This window comes from Thunnus maccoyii, chromosome 10 (genome assembly GCF_910596095.1).
Source record: "Thunnus maccoyii chromosome 10, fThuMac1.1, whole genome shotgun sequence".
Lineage (NCBI taxonomy): Eukaryota > Metazoa > Chordata > Actinopteri > Scombriformes > Scombridae > Thunnus > Thunnus maccoyii.
In genome coordinates this window covers 31,679,585-31,699,288 of record NC_056542.1, presented here as the reverse complement: position 1 = coordinate 31,699,288, position 19,704 = coordinate 31,679,585, and the positions used below count along the sequence as shown (strand labels likewise).

Here is a 19,704-nt window from a genome sequence, read left to right as displayed (position 1 = left end):
TGTATGCTGAATAAATGTTAGATAAATAAAACTTAAATGAAGTATGATTCTGCAGTAGCTGCAAGGCCTTTTTTTGTCACTGCAAACTTATTCAAAGACTTCATTCATTTAAGAGAAATTTGACAATGTTTCCAGAATGGTAATGATGATCTTTTTGTAGACTGAAAATAAGAGGCCAACGACTCTGTCGGCTCTGTCAGTGCTGTGCTTGTCCAGTCAGGTGGTCAGAGTACTGTCAATCATCTTTTTTTAGAAGAAGAGTTATCTGTTTTACAGCCTCCATCAACTGAAATGTCCATCCACAGCCTTGTCAAAACAAAATCAGTCAAGTTCTTCCACACCAAACGGGGAAAACAGTTTCTTTATGGACCTGGCTTTGTGCACAAAGGTTATGTTATGTTGAAACAGGAAACGGACAAGCACAAACGTGTAAGAACACTTTATTAGGACAGTTAGAGTAGTGAATTAATGCTTTCCTCAAACTGTAACACATTTTTAGTTTTAGTGGTGGTGGTTTACCTTAAGATGTTTCCTGCCTTCAGCTCATAATTTACCCTCCTCTTTATTGACCTCCTCCTCTAAGTTGAACTAAGCACAGATGATGGATGTTGGCTGATGTCAGCAACCACAGAGCTGCGTCCAAGGGTACTTTTTAACCTTCAACAATCAAACTATCAAAGCATTAAAACCAAATTTATCTCCTAAATTGAAAGCAGAAGCGCAACACGACACTGTGAACACCACAGATAAAGATAATTCATCAGTGATCTCTCTGCCACACTACGCTTAGAGAGGAGCTCAAATCTGGAGGGGAGAGAGAATTCGATTTAGTCGGAGCAGACTGAAAAGATTTACTCTCTGTAGAGCCTCTGGGTGTCTGAGCTGCAATAATAGAATGTGTTATTCGGAACGCACGAAAATAATGAATTGTAATTTTTGTTTGAGATTAGATTGAGCAATATAATCTTTAGCGGATATGAAAGCAATGAAAAGATAAGAAGTCTATCAAGCACGTAAATGAGAAGCTGTGAAAAGACACACCCTAATCATGTTGTGATGCTTTGATGAGAAATAAATGAGAGTAAATAAATCAATCTAAACTGAGAAGAAGAAAAGAGGAGCAGCTCCTAGAAGTTGATTATAAGCTCATTGCATTACACAGAGAGAGAGTCGAGCTACAGGAATAATATTTCTTATGATGATTATGCTCTCTGTTTTTTTTTTTTTTTTCTAATTAAGTTTGACTGGCATTATTGAGGCGATGCTGAGGTCAAAAAAACATGTACAATGGTTGTAGTAAAATTAGCAATGTCACCTCTCTCTGCTGCAAAACGAATCTTTGCAGTTTTTTTTAGTTGTCTATAATTTCAATGAACATTGTGAGAGGTCTCTTTGTTGAAAACATAGAATATTAGATTGACATGATGATGGCAAAGTACCATCATCATGTCAAAAAGAGCTGACAGCTACAAAATAAGAGTTTTCACATCAAACAATAAACAGGGTATGTAATAACTAACTGTGTGTTTACGACCCTCGCCTGGAACAGGCTTTACAAAGATGCTCTAAGATGACTGCTGACAGGAGGAACAGAGGAGCGAAATATTCAAATACATGGTGACCATTAGTGTTTGATTCATTTCTCATCTCCTTGTTCGTCGCCTGTGAATACAAACACTGTGAATACAGATGAATACCGAGCTTAGCGTCATGCTGGATGACAGCTCACTGATAAGAATGACAAAAGACCAACAACGTACCTCCTGTATCAAGGAGTAAAGTCAAACATTGCAACTGTAAGAGGTAAATCCGCTCCGGGATATTCTAACATTCTTGTAGTCCAACAGTTATTTTGTGATAAAGTGCTGTCATTTGATCAGTGCTCAACTTTTTTTCTTTCTTCTTTTTAGCAACCTGTACTGTTTACTTCTTCTTCCTACATTTTACTACATGCTATCAGATAATCTTAAAGGATAAGTTCACAATTTTTCAAGTCTGTCTTAAAACAACAGTCAGGTGTCCATATGAACAGTGAAAGAGGTTTTCCTCGCTGTAATCATTCCTCCTGTTCATACTGGATATTAAAAGATCCTTCAAATGTGCTTTCAATGTAAGTGATGGAGGCCAAAATCCACAGTGTGTCCACACAGTTATTTAGTGCAACGTTTGGCACTTTGGCACTACAAAGACTGTAACGTTGAAAGATATCTATTTGATTTGACTCATTTGGATGCTGAAGCTTCATATTAGCTTCAGATAAACTTTTTAAATATGTTTTTGCGCAGGAGGAGGACTGTGGATTTTGTCCCCCATCACTTAGATTGTAAGTGTATTATGAAGGGATCTACTAATGGTCAGTATGAACAGGAGGAATGATTACAGCAAGAAAAACATGTTTCACTGTTCATTTGGGCTCCTGACTGTTGATTCAAGTCTTTTCCCTTCTAACATCACTGCAATAAATGTAATATCTCAATCATCATCTCTGATGCATAGAATCTTTTTAATAAACTAGAAAGTGAAAAAGACAACTTTAAGATGTTGAGGAGATCAATGTTCTCATTTCAGATCAGTCTGTTTTTCCTGTCTGGAGCAGGAGAGATTAAAAACCCTCTTACAAACAGTGATAATCAGACCAGCAGTCTCTACCTATATTTAGAATTGTCTTTCATGCCAACTACTGTACATGGATGAATAAATTAATATCCAGCTTTACATTCAGCATGTGAGCTTATAGAAATGAAACCAGGGTTCCAACATAACATGCTGCTATTCAGTGATTGTGAGTGTGAGACTTTATAAAACAGGAAGCAGAATTTGCTCTCTGATAACGTTAAATGATGAAATTGATGCAAAAAATCTGTCAGTGGTTTCACGGTGAGGAGTGGTGGTGATTGGTGGTGATTGGTGGCTTCACCAGCAAAATAAAGTTAAAAATCCATCAGTGATGCAGCCTGTGTACATCTGTCTTCTTCCTCCTAATCGTAACATTTTTAACTGATCTCTCTTTCACTGCTCCCTCTTGTGCACCGGGTGCCAAATATTGTACAAGAATTGTCCTGTCAAGTCTGAATATAGCTGTAAGGAACATCTGAATACCAAAAAGCCATCACTTTAACAGCCAGCAAGAGAAGAGATAAAACTGACATCATATATGTATACCTCAACAACTATATGTATATCTCAGTCAGATTTCTATGAAATTTACCAGTGATTTTTACACTCCACAGATGTTCTACAATGGTTCCAAAGGATTTAGGTGATTTCTGAGACTTTTCTCTAGTGTCAACATGAGGACAAGATTTCCACTTCACCAAACCTTTGAAATCTTGAAACTAAAGGCCAGATTTTGGTGACACCATGACTTCGCACTGCTCCATGACCATTAAAGCACAAGATTGCCATGAAATTAGCTTATAAAATTCATGTTTTCGAGGGCGTGAACCCTTTTGATTTGAATAACCCCATGACCTTTCCTGTGGTGTCACCCCTTTTGAGCCTACATCTGCTCAGGCTGTAAGAATGGCTTAATTGTCAGTATGTTGTTGGCTGCATCCAGCAGTCTGTTGGCTTTAATGACCGCTGGAGTCTTCAGGGACCACTAACAGGGTTTTAGTCCTGCCTCTACCCCCTCTAAGATACATTTCCTTTCTCTTACTTCTGCAGATTGGTGTGAAGGTGTTGTCGCTGAACTCCAAACCAATTTTAGATGCAGCATAATTACTTACAAAGTCAGTATTTATTCACTCTGGACAGTGTGAACTGAGACAAAGACGTATCAGTGCTGATTGAAAATTTGCGCACTTGAGCGACAAATCTGCATGTATCCCGAGCTTTTTATGACTTCAACGCAGGAAATTTAAGAAGGGGGGAAAAAACTAGGTGAGTTTTGAGATCAGTCAGAAGTTGGCCACACACACACACACACACACACACACACACACACACACACACAGCATGCTTTGCTTGCTACAAAAGGCTAACTTTGGTACAGTTGTTAAATTGGATGTTTGAAGATAATAAACACGATCTGGTGTTAAAAATTCACTCAAATAATGTGAGATGAAAATTTGCTTCAGTCTGATTCTGTTAATCTGAACACACCTGAAGAGGTGACCCTCAAAACCGACATCTCCTGATGTTTTACAAAGACAGAAAAAAAATCCAATTAAACTTCGTTGCAGCTGTGTGAGAAATACCTCAGAGATGTCTTGAGGAGAATTTCCAGCAAACAGCAACACAGACCAGGACTGTGAGATGCATCCCTAACAGCTCATTTTAACATGTTAATGTGATTTAAGGTGGAATAAACACTGATCCATTAATGTACAAAGTTCAGGAAAAAGGTCTGAGAGCTGTGTGAAGGAATATGTCTGTATATCTCTGCTTGTGCTGCTGTGTGTGTGTGTGTGTGTGTGTGTGTGTGTGCGTGTCGTTAGAGGAGCACATTGAACATGTCTGCACTAATGAGTTCTTTTCTTGGACCTGGCAGGCTTTGGCCAAGATCTGCTGAGCTTATTGTGGTTGTATATCTGTGTGTGTGTGTGTGTGTTGCATTCTGACAGTGTGTCACCTCTGGGTGTCATTCCAGGTGATACCGCCAAGGAGAGCAGCCTTTACAGCCATCCCGCAGAGCCACCGCCTGCTCTTAACAAGGACACCGAGGCACGCAGATGCAACAACACACCCACACAAACACACACATCCATCCAGCTCCGGTGCACGGCAGCAGTAAACTCGTACGTCGCAGGTAATTCATCTTCATTGTCCAAGTCATCAAATGTGAAGAACGACAGTGAGACAGTCGGACTAGCATCAAATGTCCTCACAGCCAAGGAGACTGGCAACATGAACACACACTCTAATTCTCTATTTTTCCCCCCTCACACACAATTTCACCCTTCGAAGCTACAACGCCGTCTCTCAATAACAGAGCACTTTTCTGAGGGTGAAAAAAGGGTTTCAAATCTCCCAGACTCTACAGGATCTCACCAAAAAAAAAGAAGAGTGTGATGAAGTGTAAAATAGAGAAGAGAAAAGAATGAAGGTAGACGGTGACCAGCTGCCTGTCAGGAAACAGAGGGATCCCTATCGCGTCCTAACATCATCCGCCACCCATTCTCCTGCAGCCACACATGACTGATGACCGAGGTAAAAAAAGTTCAACTTGTCTTTTCTCTAATCCTCACACTTTTCTTCATGCCAGGAAATTAATGGCCTCTCGTGTAGGACACTTTTACACACACACACACATATATATTTGTCTGCTCACCATGCTCATCCTGGAGCAGTGCTTTTATCATCGCCCGGTAAGTAGCAGCGGTAAAATTGCTTAATTAAAGCATGAATGTTTAATAAACCCTCGGGCTGAGTAGAGAGGGGCTCGAGATAGGCCAACCATTGACGGGCAGCCTCGAGGAAGGAGACAGACAATTCTTCAGCTCGCTTCACACTGACTTTAAGTTCAAGTGAGTCCTTTGACAGAGAAGAGGTGGAGCTGGTAAAGGCCAGAAACTTCATGAGCGGTCAGGTCAATGCCTTGAACCTCGTTAAAATGCTAAGTTGTTCACTTCTGTAGTGTCTGGGAGTGTCAGTTTCTGAGCTAATACTGTAACCTTAACCCTGGGCTGGTTTTGCTTGATTTACATTCCCTTTATACACGGGCTTATGACTCACAAGGGTAGGCGTGGTATATAGTGTTATTTTCAGAATTAGTTACCCAAAGTGCTGCCAATTAAAATGCACTACACATGTTGTTGAGCACTTAGGAAAAAATAAACACATTTTGAAATTGTTTGGATTTATTGTTTAAATTTTTTCTGTATGTAAATGTTTTCAACACACCACACATACTGATGGAACATTTTCAGCCATAGTGATGTTAAACAGTGTAATACCAGGACAAAAAACACATTTTAATGGATGGTGATTGTTTTTGTTTCCATCTGGGATTGTGTGAGGTGGAATTTTGCTGCACATTCGATCTAAAAACACCTTAAGAGGTGATCCTAGAAGAAGAATGTTCTTCAGTTCACAGCGACTGACACCAAAATTGAATATCTGCTGATGTGTTAGATAGAAAATTATCAAATTAAACACAATTGCAGCTGTGTAAGAATTACCTCAATGAGATGTGTCACTGTCTACAAAAGGCCAATTATCCAGAGAATTACACCACTAAAATGCTAAAAAGTCCCAGGAATGGAAGATACATCTCTAATAGTTCATTATAACACAGTTAAAGTGATTAAATGTGGAATTCTGCTTTAAATTGTTATTCATTAATGTTTAACTCTCAGGAATATGTCCATATATGTAGTACTCTTTTTTTTTTTCTTTATTTTTAATTAATATATTTTGAGTTTTGGCACTTGAGTTCCCATCATTTCAATGCAACTTCCAGACAAGAAGCATCATGTGTACATGGACTCTGTCAGTTAGCTGTGGGTTATACCTGAGCTGCTTATGCTGCTTTCAAGTACTGAAACACAGTTGAATGAAGCAGTTAAATGCAGCTTTGGCAAAAGTTCACTAAGGAAGATCTCCTCTATCACATTCTGCCTTCATTCCTCTACCAGTGAATGTGAGCTATTTCCACCTGTTCTATTTCTATTACCCACCTCCTCCCCATCATCACCATGACTTCCATGATATCCAAGGAGACTCATCCGAAGGTTTCCATCAACCACCACCAGCACCACCAGCAGTGTTTAGATCTCCTATATTCTTCTGAACCTGCGCTCTATGAAGATGCTTCACATCCATGGAGTCTAATCACCAGCAATCTTTTTCTGTTGGAAACCTCAATAAATATTATCATACACTCCCAATTGATCTCTCTGTATTGAAATGAATATTGAGTAAATAAATGTGACCAGGACAATTTAAATTTGTGTGGTGAAAGGAGATGTATTTTTTTAAAATTCATACAGTATGATTCAAGTTAAAATGTAAAACAAAAATATGAAACATAGAATATATAAAATACAGCTATATATATACTGTAGAGTAATTCTTTTATGAGTGTAAGACATACTGTAGCATTTAATAATACAGTGCATTACTGAATATTCAGTAATCCTTTATGTAATATTCAAACAAGCTATATGCAAACTTTACTGTTTCCGTAGAGGAGATAAAGGCAGCAGATCAGCTGTAGAGCCTTGAGGGATAAGATCATATTCAAATACTATAGTTGTTTACACAGAGCCTTTTATCCCACTAATAATCACAGCAGCGGCCGAGTACAATAAAAAAAAAAAAGTGCGTTAACCTGCATCACAATACTCTGGCTGCTTATAAAAGAGATGTCATTCTGTTTGAACACGGAGGTTTAAACTTTTATACTCCTTCTGCAGCTGCGCATAAAAAATAAACAGTAAGATAGCAGATTTTCAGGTTTGAACACCAAGAAGTTAGTTTTCACATTTTAACCATCTATACCTCCCTCACGACTGATAGAAGTTCATTTAAACTTTTCTGAGCATTTCATTCTGACTACTGAGTAAATGGCTGCTGTAAACCTGCAGCACACAAAAAGTAACATCAGCAGGAGTAACAGTGACACGGTGAAGTCACTCACAGAAAGATAACAAGGAAAATAGACTGACGTTTATGATGTACGACTCAATTTCATGTACTGATTATTCTGAAATCTGAATAGAATACACTGAGATGACAGTCTAGAGGTCGGTAGGAAAGTGTAAAGGTTGTAGCGATGTCATTAGTCTTATGTAGCTTTTACTGATGACTGTCTGCACATATTTGTGGATAGAACCTTGATTTTTCACTTTTCTACACTCACCTTGTCCTGTTTAACAACTACACTACTATATTCTGATCAACAGAAGGCCCAGCAGTAAAGCAGTAATGATGCCAAATGCCCAACAAGGCTCCATCTTTTTAAAAGTTTACCCATGGTGCAGTGCTGGACTTGTTGTACTGCACATGTCAGAGACCTTCTCCCACCTTCTCTTATCACTTATTTAACACTTATTTAAATGCATCAATGAGAATTGTCAATCAGATTGATTTAACTTAGAAAGAAATAATTGTGTTAGATGTAATCACAGCCCCCAATCTCTAATAACAGCTCAGATCATTAATGAGGTCAACCTCAAATAGGATAGCATGCCTTTGCTAATTGTCCCCCTCCCGCCCCTCCCAAAAAAGTCTCCACCTGAAAAATTCCCAAACAGGCTGTGAGGCTCCCTGCAGGCGGAGCGACCTCTACACCAGCACGGAGCATCTTACTGCCATCTCTCTTCAGTTTATTCCTGCCCACACGGCGCCCCCTGTGGTTAACACCACACCTCGCTCTCTGCACACGCTCACACACAGACACACAAATACACACACACACACACATACCAAATCAGTTTTATTCTCTCCCTCAGTCAGCCACCCACACTCAGTCACAAGGGGCCAGTGCGTGGTTGCACCAGTATATGTGCCATTTTCTGGTGTGACATTTCACCATGTGTGTGTGTGTGAATGCTCCACACAGTGCGTATGTGTGTGCATGCACCACGCATATGAGTGTGAAGAGGAGCTAATGCATTAGACTTGCTTTAGGATTCCTCCGTGCTCCTTATGGAGGCGGGCTGGAAATCCCTTAGTTTAGCAACAATGTGGTCCTGCCACGCAGAGGCTTGCAGAGAAAGACAGCGTGCAGCTGCGCACATTCAACTTCATCATCAACCGTAGCCGGCTGCCAGCAACTGAGGAAAAAAGTGCAAGTCAGGAGGGTTTATGAGTATTCCTTCCTTCCTTTTTCTTTATATGTGCTGTCAGGTTTTTGGATGGTGGATCAGTCTGGAAGCTTTATTTTTTTCTTGACCCGTCCATCACATTCAATATGTCAGACAGCACCGATTAGACTGTGATCAAAGTTGGGGAAATGATGTATCTCAATACTATGGCATTTGGCAACTGGCATTTCCAGAACTGACCAGCCCATTGGAGACAGTGCTCACTCACACACACACACACACACACACACACACACACACACACACACACAGCTATCCTTGTTAGACTGCCTTCAGGACTGTTAACAAAACTGTTGTCCAGTGGTCTGAGGCCCACAGAGACATGTTAGTAGAACCCGACCAAAAATGGATTTTTCATGCCAATACCAATATTGTTTTTTGAGAGTTACAAAATTCTACACATGACAAAACAAAACAATACCAAAAACAAAAACAAAAGACAGTGTGATGACGTGACGTAGCGTGGGATCATGGGAGTTGTTGTCTTCATTGTTAAGCACCCAGCTTCTATGGGATAGGGGGGGTCTCCTCCTCCCCAGAACAAACAGATCCGGTAAAAACACTGAATAAAGCAGTTTCATGGGAAAAAAAAGTGTTTCTCTGACACTGTTCGGCTGGCACCAGATGTCTGGGAGGGGCTGCTAGCCGAGCTGCTGCTAACATTTGCTCACCTTGTTTTTCTGATAACTAAGATCCAAACGTCCGATGACTAAAATACTTCATCCAGTTAAAAGATAAAAAGTTTATCATAAAAATGTGGCTTAAAACTGAATAAAAGTCAGGAGAGTGGGGGAGATGGTTTACCATAAAAAAAAAATGTTTTAAAGACATTTTACAATGTGTAAAAAAAAAAAAAAAAAAAAAAAGCTTGTCGGTGCTCTTTGGTGGACAAACTATATAATAAAGACACAGTGATATCAATGATAAACTAAAATCTTAAGAAACTAACTATACTCAGCTGCCAGTTCATTAGGTCCAACTAGCTAAAACTAATGCAGTCCAATACAACAGCCCTGCAATAAATGTTCCCTTCATGAAGGTTCAGTTCAGTTATTCATTTTTAAGATCATTTGTAGATTTGTTGAATTATTTCGTACAACCCTGAGAGGTGTTTTTGTTCAGCTCATTGACATCAATGAAAAAACTGAGACATATTGTACTAGGCTGCATTAGTTTCAGGAGGACTGAATAAACTGGAAACTGAGTTTGTAATCAGCTTTGATCATTTTGTCAAATCTATTATTTTCCATATTTGTGATCAACATGTAGACCTCCTCACCTCAAGAAGGTTCATGGATGGGATCATTTAAACTCAATAGCTGTGTAAGTTTGTTTTCATTGTATCTTTATTGACCTTTTCCCCAGCAGACATTTCGATTTGTCTTTGTCACAACGACTGCCTCAATCCTCTTGGTTTTGTCCATTTCTGCCTCTGTCCCTCCCTTAAGCAACATTCTTACTTCTGCACCTTTCCAGCCTCTGCCATTCACCACCAGACCACCAGATACCCTCAGAATTTCCCACCTGTCCCTGTCACCTGACTCCCACATACACCTGTTCACCTGCCATGTGAAGAACCTGAATCTGTTCCAGCCTTTCTGTACACTTTTACCTGTCCCGTTCATGTTTATTTGTGGATTTTGTGGATACTTTTGTTTCACCTTGGTGCCTTTTACTAAAAGCCTTAATATCATCATTTTACCATTAAAATCACTGAACTGTTCCTGTCTGCATTTGGGTTCTTTCCTCTGGTACCTCAGACACTCCCTGTGACAGTTGTGGCAGGAAAAGCTCAGGTGACACTGATAAAATGATAAATGGCTCAGCTCCATTTCAGTGTCGAAGGAAGCCATACTGGTGAACCCTCATGCTGTACTACACCAGTGTCAGGACATTGGAAAAAACTAAATGGGACTCTGCAATGTTATTTTCCTGCTCTGACATGTCAAAATGCCTGCTTTGAAAAAGGTCCATGTTTGCTGTTGAGTTGTTTGTATTTTTATAAAGGCTCATCTAGGGAATATGCTGCAGCATGTGGCATTGGTCCATGCTATGAACTATCACAGGCTCTACATGTCAGAACAGTAATTAACAAAGCAGTTGGGCCAGGGGTGAAAACATTAACTCATATTAGCCTTCATTGTTGTTTCTCAACTGGATGTGACACACAACTCTGCATGACAGGGACCTTTGCAACGCACATGCCAGCTAGTCATAGCTTGTTGACAGCTACGTCGCTGTCCGTGCCCTAAGTTTGACAAACCAATTTCAGCTTGGAATCAGGATTTGAGAAAACTGGAAGCCACAAAAAAGTACAGAAGGCAATAAAAAACCAGAGGAAAAGGATTTTCAGTACTTTGTACTGAAAGTACAACTGGGCTGTTCCCGCTCATTGGTGCGTTTGAACTCCTTGCCTGCTGACTCGCTGACGGCAGCCCCGCCCCGCCATGATTGATGTGATTTTCGACCTGTGACAGGCTGTCACTGCCTGTCTTGACAGCCTGTTGTGATGCTCAAGTGATCACTGTTGTGAGGTGTTGCACTTGACTGGAGTTTTTTCGGCGGCAGCCAAAATGGACATCAGAAATTGGTTTCCAAAAAGTTAAGTTCTGTAAAAGAGCATGGACTTTGAAAACGTGAGTCAAATACACCCTCTCTTTGTGACGTTCACAACTTTGTCTCTTTGCTTGCTGCAGTTTCTTTCCTGCTGGTTAAATGTACCGCTTGACTCTCTGTCTGTAACATTATTTAACTCTTTGCTGTGTTGTTGTTGATGGTTCATAGTTCTTGTTGTTGTCTGGATGCTGAAGCTGTTGTGTTGCTGCTGACTGTGGAGCCCACCGAGGCTTAAAATAAGTTGTTTGCTGGTTGTTAAATCACTTGTTGCTGCTGCTGCTTGTCTGTGGTTTGTGATTGTTTGGGGCCTGTGCAGAAGGTCTGCTGGTTGGTTTTGAAAATGTCTTCATTTATAAATGATTTCACGCTGTGTTGTATAAATTTTAGTAATTAACTATAGTACTGTACGTCTTGAGGGGTATGTTTTGCATGTCAGGCATATAAATGAGGGTGTGTAAGTCATGTATCTGATACATGCATTGATACTTTTTGATGTAAACATAAGGATTTAGATCTGTTAATGGAGAGTTTAAACCTATCAGAGTATTTGTTGGTCTGTAGCCTATATTTTTTGTTTGCTAAGTAAATAAGAGAATTGTGCAATAGCCTACCTTTGATATATGGATTGCACACCCGTTTTTAGTGATTCCCTGGATGAGTTACTGTTTCCCTTCTAACGACCCACCCTGCCAATTTATGTATATGTGTCTGTAAGCACAACAGATCTCTCAGAGACAGATTTCTAACAAGCAATGAGATGTTCCATCATGTCTTGCTATGGGATGAACCTTCAGCTCTGCAGAAAGCAGAAAAATAACAGATTCATTTACATTCTAAGGTCAGTTAACTATAGTATCCACACTATATGGGGACATTTCTATTACTTTTGTGATAAATATGCACGTCTCCGGATTTAAAGCAATGTCAAACCTACAGTAAGTTCATCCAGTGTGTACTGTAATGTGTAAATACTGCCAGAGTTTATTTCACTAAAATCCTGCAGCTACATTTCTATGACTCCTCTCTAATTTTCATTCAATTCTGCTAAAGTCTGGAAGCAAATGGAAATGACACATCACAACTAAGTGGATGTTTCTTATTGTTTTAAACCTTGAAGATGTGCTGACACATGTAAGTGATACTAATGTGCTTTTTGTATAAATTGTGCTTTGTGATGGTAGAAGTACTTTTTGAAATGGGACCTATTGTGTTCTTGGCTGAGGGATTGTGAATGTAATGATAGCTTACAAATGAAGCTAAACTTTGTTAATCTCACACTTTGCTATATTGTTGGATAGTTGGATCAGTGTGTTTTTGCCATGTAGTGGCATTGTGCAAATATCTTATAGGCTTAGCCTTAAAAAAAGCTATGGTTGTGTGGTGACTCTTGCTATTGAAAATCTGGTGTGATGTAGTTGCATGTTCAGTGCTGCAGATGTTCAGTGAGTGAGACCATTGCAGTTACCACAGCTCCAGGTTTGACATTGCTTTTATGCAACAGTTGTGCTATAATGTTATTGGGGAAATCACTGCGGCATTAAATGAAGAAATAATGTTGCTGCTCACCTCCACCACCTTTTTTCTTGAAACTATCACATGTTGCTAAGCAACTGTAAACAAAGCCAGTAGCCTGCGATCAATACAATTAAGTAGGCAAATACTAATACTAATAATGAAATCTTAGAGTAAGTAGTACCTAAGAGTAAAAAAACTGTTATGATTGATCTACCGATCACTTTGGTTCTTGCACATCTTATATCCCACAGGCACACCTAAATTAATATTTCTGGCTAAACTACTGATTTATACTATGTGGTGAGTTGGCAGTTCTTTTTGAAGGTATGGACTAGACAAGATCATCTTTGTTTCTTCAAGCACCAGTAACTGTAGCAAACAGTCTCGAGAGAACCATGATCTGCAAAACAGACAGACAGCAGAGACACTTCACTCGAACCCTCCATTTTCTAAATCCGCTTATACTGGATCCTATCCCAGCATGCATTGGGCCAGAGGCAGGGTACACCCCGCAGCCTATCGCAAGGCATAGACAAATACATCAGCTGTGTCTAAATTAAGGGCTGGATCCTCCAAAGGACATGCCCAGCAGAGGCAGATCCTTCAGAGGATCTGAAAGGAGGCAGACTGAACCTCTCCTCCCCAAAGGAGCCCTTGATGCATTTTGGCTCTTGTTGTTTTGTAGTCAAAGTGAGATATTTCATATTCATGGTTGATGCTTCCCCACCTGTAGCTTATACATCAGCTGATTGGCTACAAGCTGACTAGTTACATCCACTTTTATTCATGTAAATGCTCAGTGCTGTTTTCATAACCGGACCAAGCTATTTGCAGCTGCAGCTCCCTCCACCACCCGAACCTCCCCTTTTATGCTCATTTTTGTTGACTTTACAAAGATCTAATGTTCATGTATGTGTTTGTTAAAAGGGGATTAGTTCTCCCTGCAGACTCCGCCATGCTGCTCAGATTCTTTGAGAGCTCCCTCAAAGAGCAAAGCCTTTTTCCGCCAAATCTGTAAAACTGTATAAACATTTGCTTTAAACGGTCACTTCCTTGATGTTAGTTTTATCTCAACACATGATGGCCAAATAGCAAACAGTATGCCTTGTCAATGGTCGGTATATCCAGATGTATAATGTATTTATTCAGTAACATGTTTTTGATTAACAGTATAGACTTCCATATACCCTGCAGTGGCTTTTTGATGCGACGGATTTACCAGTGACTGATCAACTGGATACAAATCCCTGGTAAATATGATTCAGCCACCTGATGTTCCCTGATTTTCCAAGTTAATGAGGACTGCATTAACATTCCATTACAAAATTGACCACTGAACAATAGATTGTAGGTTAGGTGATGGCTTCAATGTATATACCAGTTTACAAATTCAGGAAGCAGAGAGCTGCATTTGTAGGTTTTGAAATGGCTTAGGCAAATACTCAGAATTTGGAGAATTTGGGGTTTTCAATTCACCCTGTCCGTATGTCTCACAACATTTCAAAGCACACGCAGATTTTCAATCTGTGACACTGTATCCTTGTTTGGTTATTTTCCAAGCTTTTCTGCTTGATTAAATATTTCACACTTGAAAATGACAACAAAGCTGAGAGCGCATGGTGTTCAACCAAGGTTATGACCCAGATGGTACAATGGCATTGTAGGTGAGGTGTATCTTCCCTCTTCACCTTTAGTGCACTTTATTGGTAATTTCTTTCCTTTCTCAAAGCTATCACAATCGTGTCTCTTTTGTTCAAATTGAGTCATACACCTTCTCATTTCCTCACATCTCTCTGATCCATCCTTTAATCACTCACTGTCTCCCCTGCTGTCTGCTGAGGGCTAACAAATGAATCCTTTCCTGCTCTGTGCCACACATCGTGACACAAATCACACTGCATCCACACACATGCACAAGGCCCTACCAAAATGGATTTTATGGAAAATATTTCTGGACTGAAGCTGCAAACAGCCAATATTTTGTCCCTAAACCTTTAACTTTCACCATTTGAATGTCAGAAGATTCCAAAAATAGCCCTGATATCACCAGTCCTCTCAACTTAAAGGTTAAATATTTCTCACACAACACAGTTCAAACAGTGAGGTATGGATGTGCAAGTCATGGACTCCTGCCCATGAGCTGTCATTATGATATTACAGTATGATTTAAGGTTGTTCTTTTTTTTTTTTTTTTGAAAAACTACAATTTTGTAATTTGCTTCTCATTGCAAATATATTGTGATGAAATTTTATTTGTAGATTTTTGCTATTTACAGACACATAACCCAGAGGGATATTGATTAAAAACAGCATTTCATCCTTCAAATTTGATCAAAAGGTCATATTAGAATCAATACAGGTTAAGAGCTTTCTATCGATGAAGTTATTGACATAGTAAAGCAGATAATCAAGCTGTACCATATCTGTCATAGCGGAGGTCAAACACACTCACTGGGTGTCATCTGATTTTGTATTAATAAAAGAGTAATATTGACCCCATCTATCTGTAAGTCAATATATTAATCTAACCATACACAAAGGGCTAACCCTGCCCTTATGGGCTGGAATTTATTGTACAAATACTGCCACTCCATCTTTGCACTTTACTGGTTGATATTTTCTTGAACAATCAACTTCTTAGCAGTGAATAATAGATAATTGATTGATCATATCTACCAGGAACTGAAAGAACTGCACATAACAAACTGTGAAATTATTCACAGCATCCAGTCTGTGACACGAGTAACCTTAGTGATTATAGCATATTTCGAAATAGTTTGGTGGCATATATTTTTGTTTGAAGAAAACTCCCAGTGAGATCCCTGTGCAGATGAATGGGCTGGTTTCCCTCTATCACATCCATAGAGGAGAGGGTGGGTTGGTGGTGGTGACACTGAAGGTAAATGATGATTGCCCAATAATGACATATACCTAGGGATACTGAGCTGAGAAATTGGCTAGCATTACCATTACCCCAGGCTGAATGAAACAAAACTCTGATTATCAAGCTGCCACTGGGGGTCATCAGAGAAAAGTTTTTAAATTCTACACATAATGGCTTTAATATAAAGTCTCCATTTAAAAGAATATATTTTCTTTATTGATTTCACATAGTGTTCTCTTTTCTAAGTTCACTTAACGTTTCAGTTAACTTTTGTGCTTTAGTTGCACAGGGCTGTATGAGGAAAGCGTGAGTACAAGGCAAAGCTCCCACACTACCTATAAGGAGCTAAACTCCTTATCTAGTATCCATCAGCTGGACACGGGCAGAGCTTGAGTGTTGACAGCAGGTCTCACCTCTCCATCTGCTACTGGGCGGGACCTTCAGTCCCCATGCAGACAGGGAGTGAAGGAGGCTGGTAGACAGACTGTAATCTATGAACTCTTCAGTTACTGAGGGTGCTGAGACCAAACAGGTCCAGCTGCGTATAGCCTGACCCAAGCAACAACTATCTATCCTCATCAAGGCCGCTCCACCTCCGACAACTCCCCCTCTCAGCTCTTGTCAGCCTCTTCATTCTCCTTTATTCTCCTCTCCATTCCTTCATTCATCACTCACAACTATCACCCCTCCATTCCACTGTTCACTGCACGGCAGGCCATAACCACCCGGCTCCTCGACCTATTACCACAGAATCCATTATGTCTTCCCCAGCCACTCTTTATCTTCATCCACCAATTCAATCCATCCAGTCACCCATCCAGCCAAATATTCAGACTTCTTGCCTCCATTGTAGCTCATCACAGGGTTCCATAGCCACTTTGAACCTGGGATTATCATCTAGGAGTTGCTTCAACCGTGTGGGTTAAAGCACAGAGAGGGAAAATAGAAGCTATAATGTGTCCTTCTCTTTCTATCTCTGCACAAGCCAACAGTGGATGGTATATTTCTTTTTTATTTTTCACACCTTGAGGCACAAACAGCCCACACCCCACTGTTGAGCACCATAAGTGGGATTACATAAGTGTGATAACTAGCAGAGAGGAGGTTGGGGTGGCGAGGGGATATTAGCCGCTCTGGAGACTGGAGGAGGATAAGGCTGGAGATACCCACCGCAACATCTTCTCTGCTTGGTTGGCTTCCCACAACTGGCTCAGTATCAGCCCACTATCAGCCTGGGGAGAGAAAGATGGGGAGGCAGCGATGGTAGCTCAGAGGAGGAGGAGGAGGAGGACTGAGAGAATAAGACCACAGGCTGATTAGGGGGAGCGACTGAGAGAGGCAGAGGAAAGAGAGAGCGATAGATGGAGGAAAGGTTAGGGGGAGAAAGGGGAGCCGAGAAATGTTCCACCCCTGTGGCCATAGTCCTGTCGAAGCCAGGATAGAGATGTCAGGCCACATCCTGTCTGCCGAGGGAAGGGGATGGGAGCCAGGATCAGGCAGCAGACAATTAGACTTCAAGCCACAGGCTCTTATCCCTTTGCATTTCTGCCTCTCCCCCTCTATCTTCTTTGTCTTTTTGTCTTTCTTTACATCACCATCCCCCCTCATTCTGAGCATCCCTAAAGCTATCCAACATCAGCACTTGATTCTCCTCTGTTTCCACAGGCTTCCCGGAGGCCGATCAAGTGTCCCTCCCTGGACCGCAGAGGGACAGAACCGATGCCGACCTCGCAAGGTCACAGAGCTCGCTTCCATTAGATGAAACCCTAGACCTTCCATTTGCCTCTTTCTGTGCCTCTTTCTTCCCTCTACTTCAGCCAAAGCACTCCACTTGTTTTTGAGCCAATATCACACTATTATCCTCACTTTTCACAAATCATACACGTTTTCCCCTGGCTTGATTGCTACTGAAGATGCCATTTCTCTGTCATTTTGCTGAGAGCGAGGGTGACCTTTGGAGTTCAGACGAAACAAAATAAATCAATTTTGCCTTTCCCTATTGTTTTACAGAGAGGCAGGAGTAATTGTTAATCTTAGCTCTCAGTGCTCAAGTGGCTTTGGATACTGTGCAGTTGATGTTGTAAATACCCTTAGCAAATAATACTTTACAAGTCAACATTTTTTAGTTAACCAACTGTAAAAGGCTTTTCTACTTACCATTTATCTCTGCATCTTTTCCACTCTCTTTCACGCTGGGTAAACAGTTTTCCAGGTAAACTCCATTGTGGTAGCAGCTATCTCCCTCACTGAGCTGTGGTGGCGGCTCCCAGCACATACATGGCGTCTGCATGATGCCGCAGGGCCTGTTAGATGTGCTGGAGGCCAGACAGTCCTCCAGCCACTGGCACAGCATCTGACAGGCCGCCATGCTGGGGTTACGCTTCCCCACTACCAGGTACTCTGTTTTGAAATCCCCATCACCATCTGTGATGGCCACACCCACCCGAGGAGGTCCCTTCCTCATTTGGAGGAACTGCTTCCCAGCCTCCAGGAAGGCCACCGGGGCAGATGTGTCGCACAGCCTCACTACCTCGTCAAAGCTCTCCATGCCCAGGTAGGTGCGCGTGGTTTCCAGGAAGGAGTCGTACTGGAAGGTGCGGAGCTGTGATGGCATGCAATCCTCAGTAGGTTTGGTCACCTTGATGAAGATGGTGTAGCGCCGTGGATCAGGGTTCTGCAGGGTCCAGGAACAAGGCACGGTAGGGAACACTGATGATGACAGGAAGAAGCCGAAGAAGCGGCTCTGAACTAAGGTGGAGCAGGAGTCTGACTCTGGGCCTGAGGGGGCTGCATGGTTATGACTCGCCATCAGCAGCAGAGGGACAAAATACAAGAGTAGCACTGGGAGTGGCCACCTTGCTTGGCCAGGTATCCGAGAAACAATGCTTGTCATGGTTTGCAGGTGATGAAGAAGGAGAAGGTATTGCAGGTTGAAAGCTGGTTTCTGGTTTCGGAGTACTCAACTTCCAGCTCTGTAGGGCCAAGGAAGAACAGAACGATGAAAAGGGGGAAGAGGAAAAGGACGCGGAGGTGGAGGAGGGCGAGAAAGGTTGCTTCAAAGATCCAGCGATCGGCCCATGGCTGCATCAGTCGACCCAGAGATTCACATGAACCTGTGAAATGGAAGAGACAAGATATGAATTAGACTTCGTATCTGATCAGACAACGGAATGGGATTACACTGATTCTCTTTATCTCTGCAATGAGAAATCTCAGCTTTTATTGTTTACGCTGTAAACTGAGAGTGACTGCAGTGACTCGAGGCCACAGAGAACACGGTGAATAGAAGCAGATGGGGGGAGGCAGCCAGTGATTTAGTTAACTTTTTCTTCATTACACAAGTTCAGACTGGTCTCTTCCTGAGAGACAACTGCTTTCCTCACATGTCCGTTCCCATATTTCATCCGCCAGCTCATTAATTTGTCCAATTATAAGACTATTAATTACAAAAAATGCAACACCTGCAGTCATTCATTACTCCACTTTATCAGGGATGAGCCACAGACAGCAACGCCGTGATCAATATTCCTCTTTGTTTTTGTGTATTAAATGAAACAATTAGCTGATGTTTTGCATTTAAATACACATTCAAAAGATGACAGCAGTATATTTCACTATTTGGTACATTTCATCTGTTAAACTTCTCTTTTACATTATGTGCAGGGCTGCTTCCCCTTGAGTGGTTTGTTGTTTTAAGTTGTTATAATCAGTGTTACTTTATTGAAAGGCTATGATGTGGAAAATGCTTTTAGGATGGTAAACAATATCATTCAAATACACACTTCTGGTTTGCTCTTGTAGTGAAAATTGTATAGTTTCATCTGAGTGGAAAAATTATTGCCCATTTTTAGGTATTGTATGAGAAACAAAAAGTGCTCATTCTGCAGCAGTGAGGAATATTTATGACGTCTGTCAGCA

General features: G+C 41.0%; 1 protein-coding gene across 1 annotated transcript in view; it reads right to left on the bottom strand.

Moving 5' to 3' along the window:
• The window catches only part of adgrb1a (adhesion G protein-coupled receptor B1a), a 120,574-nt gene extending 101,728 nt beyond the window's left edge, over positions 1–18,846 (bottom strand). Inside the window, exon 1 of the mRNA XM_042424000.1 lies at positions 17,944–18,846. Coding sequence (XP_042279934.1) covers positions 17,944–18,679 — 736 coding nt within the window. The 5' untranslated portion in view covers positions 18,680–18,846. The remainder of the gene's footprint in view (positions 1–17,943) is intronic.
• Positions 18,847–19,704: the final 858 nt, after the last annotated feature.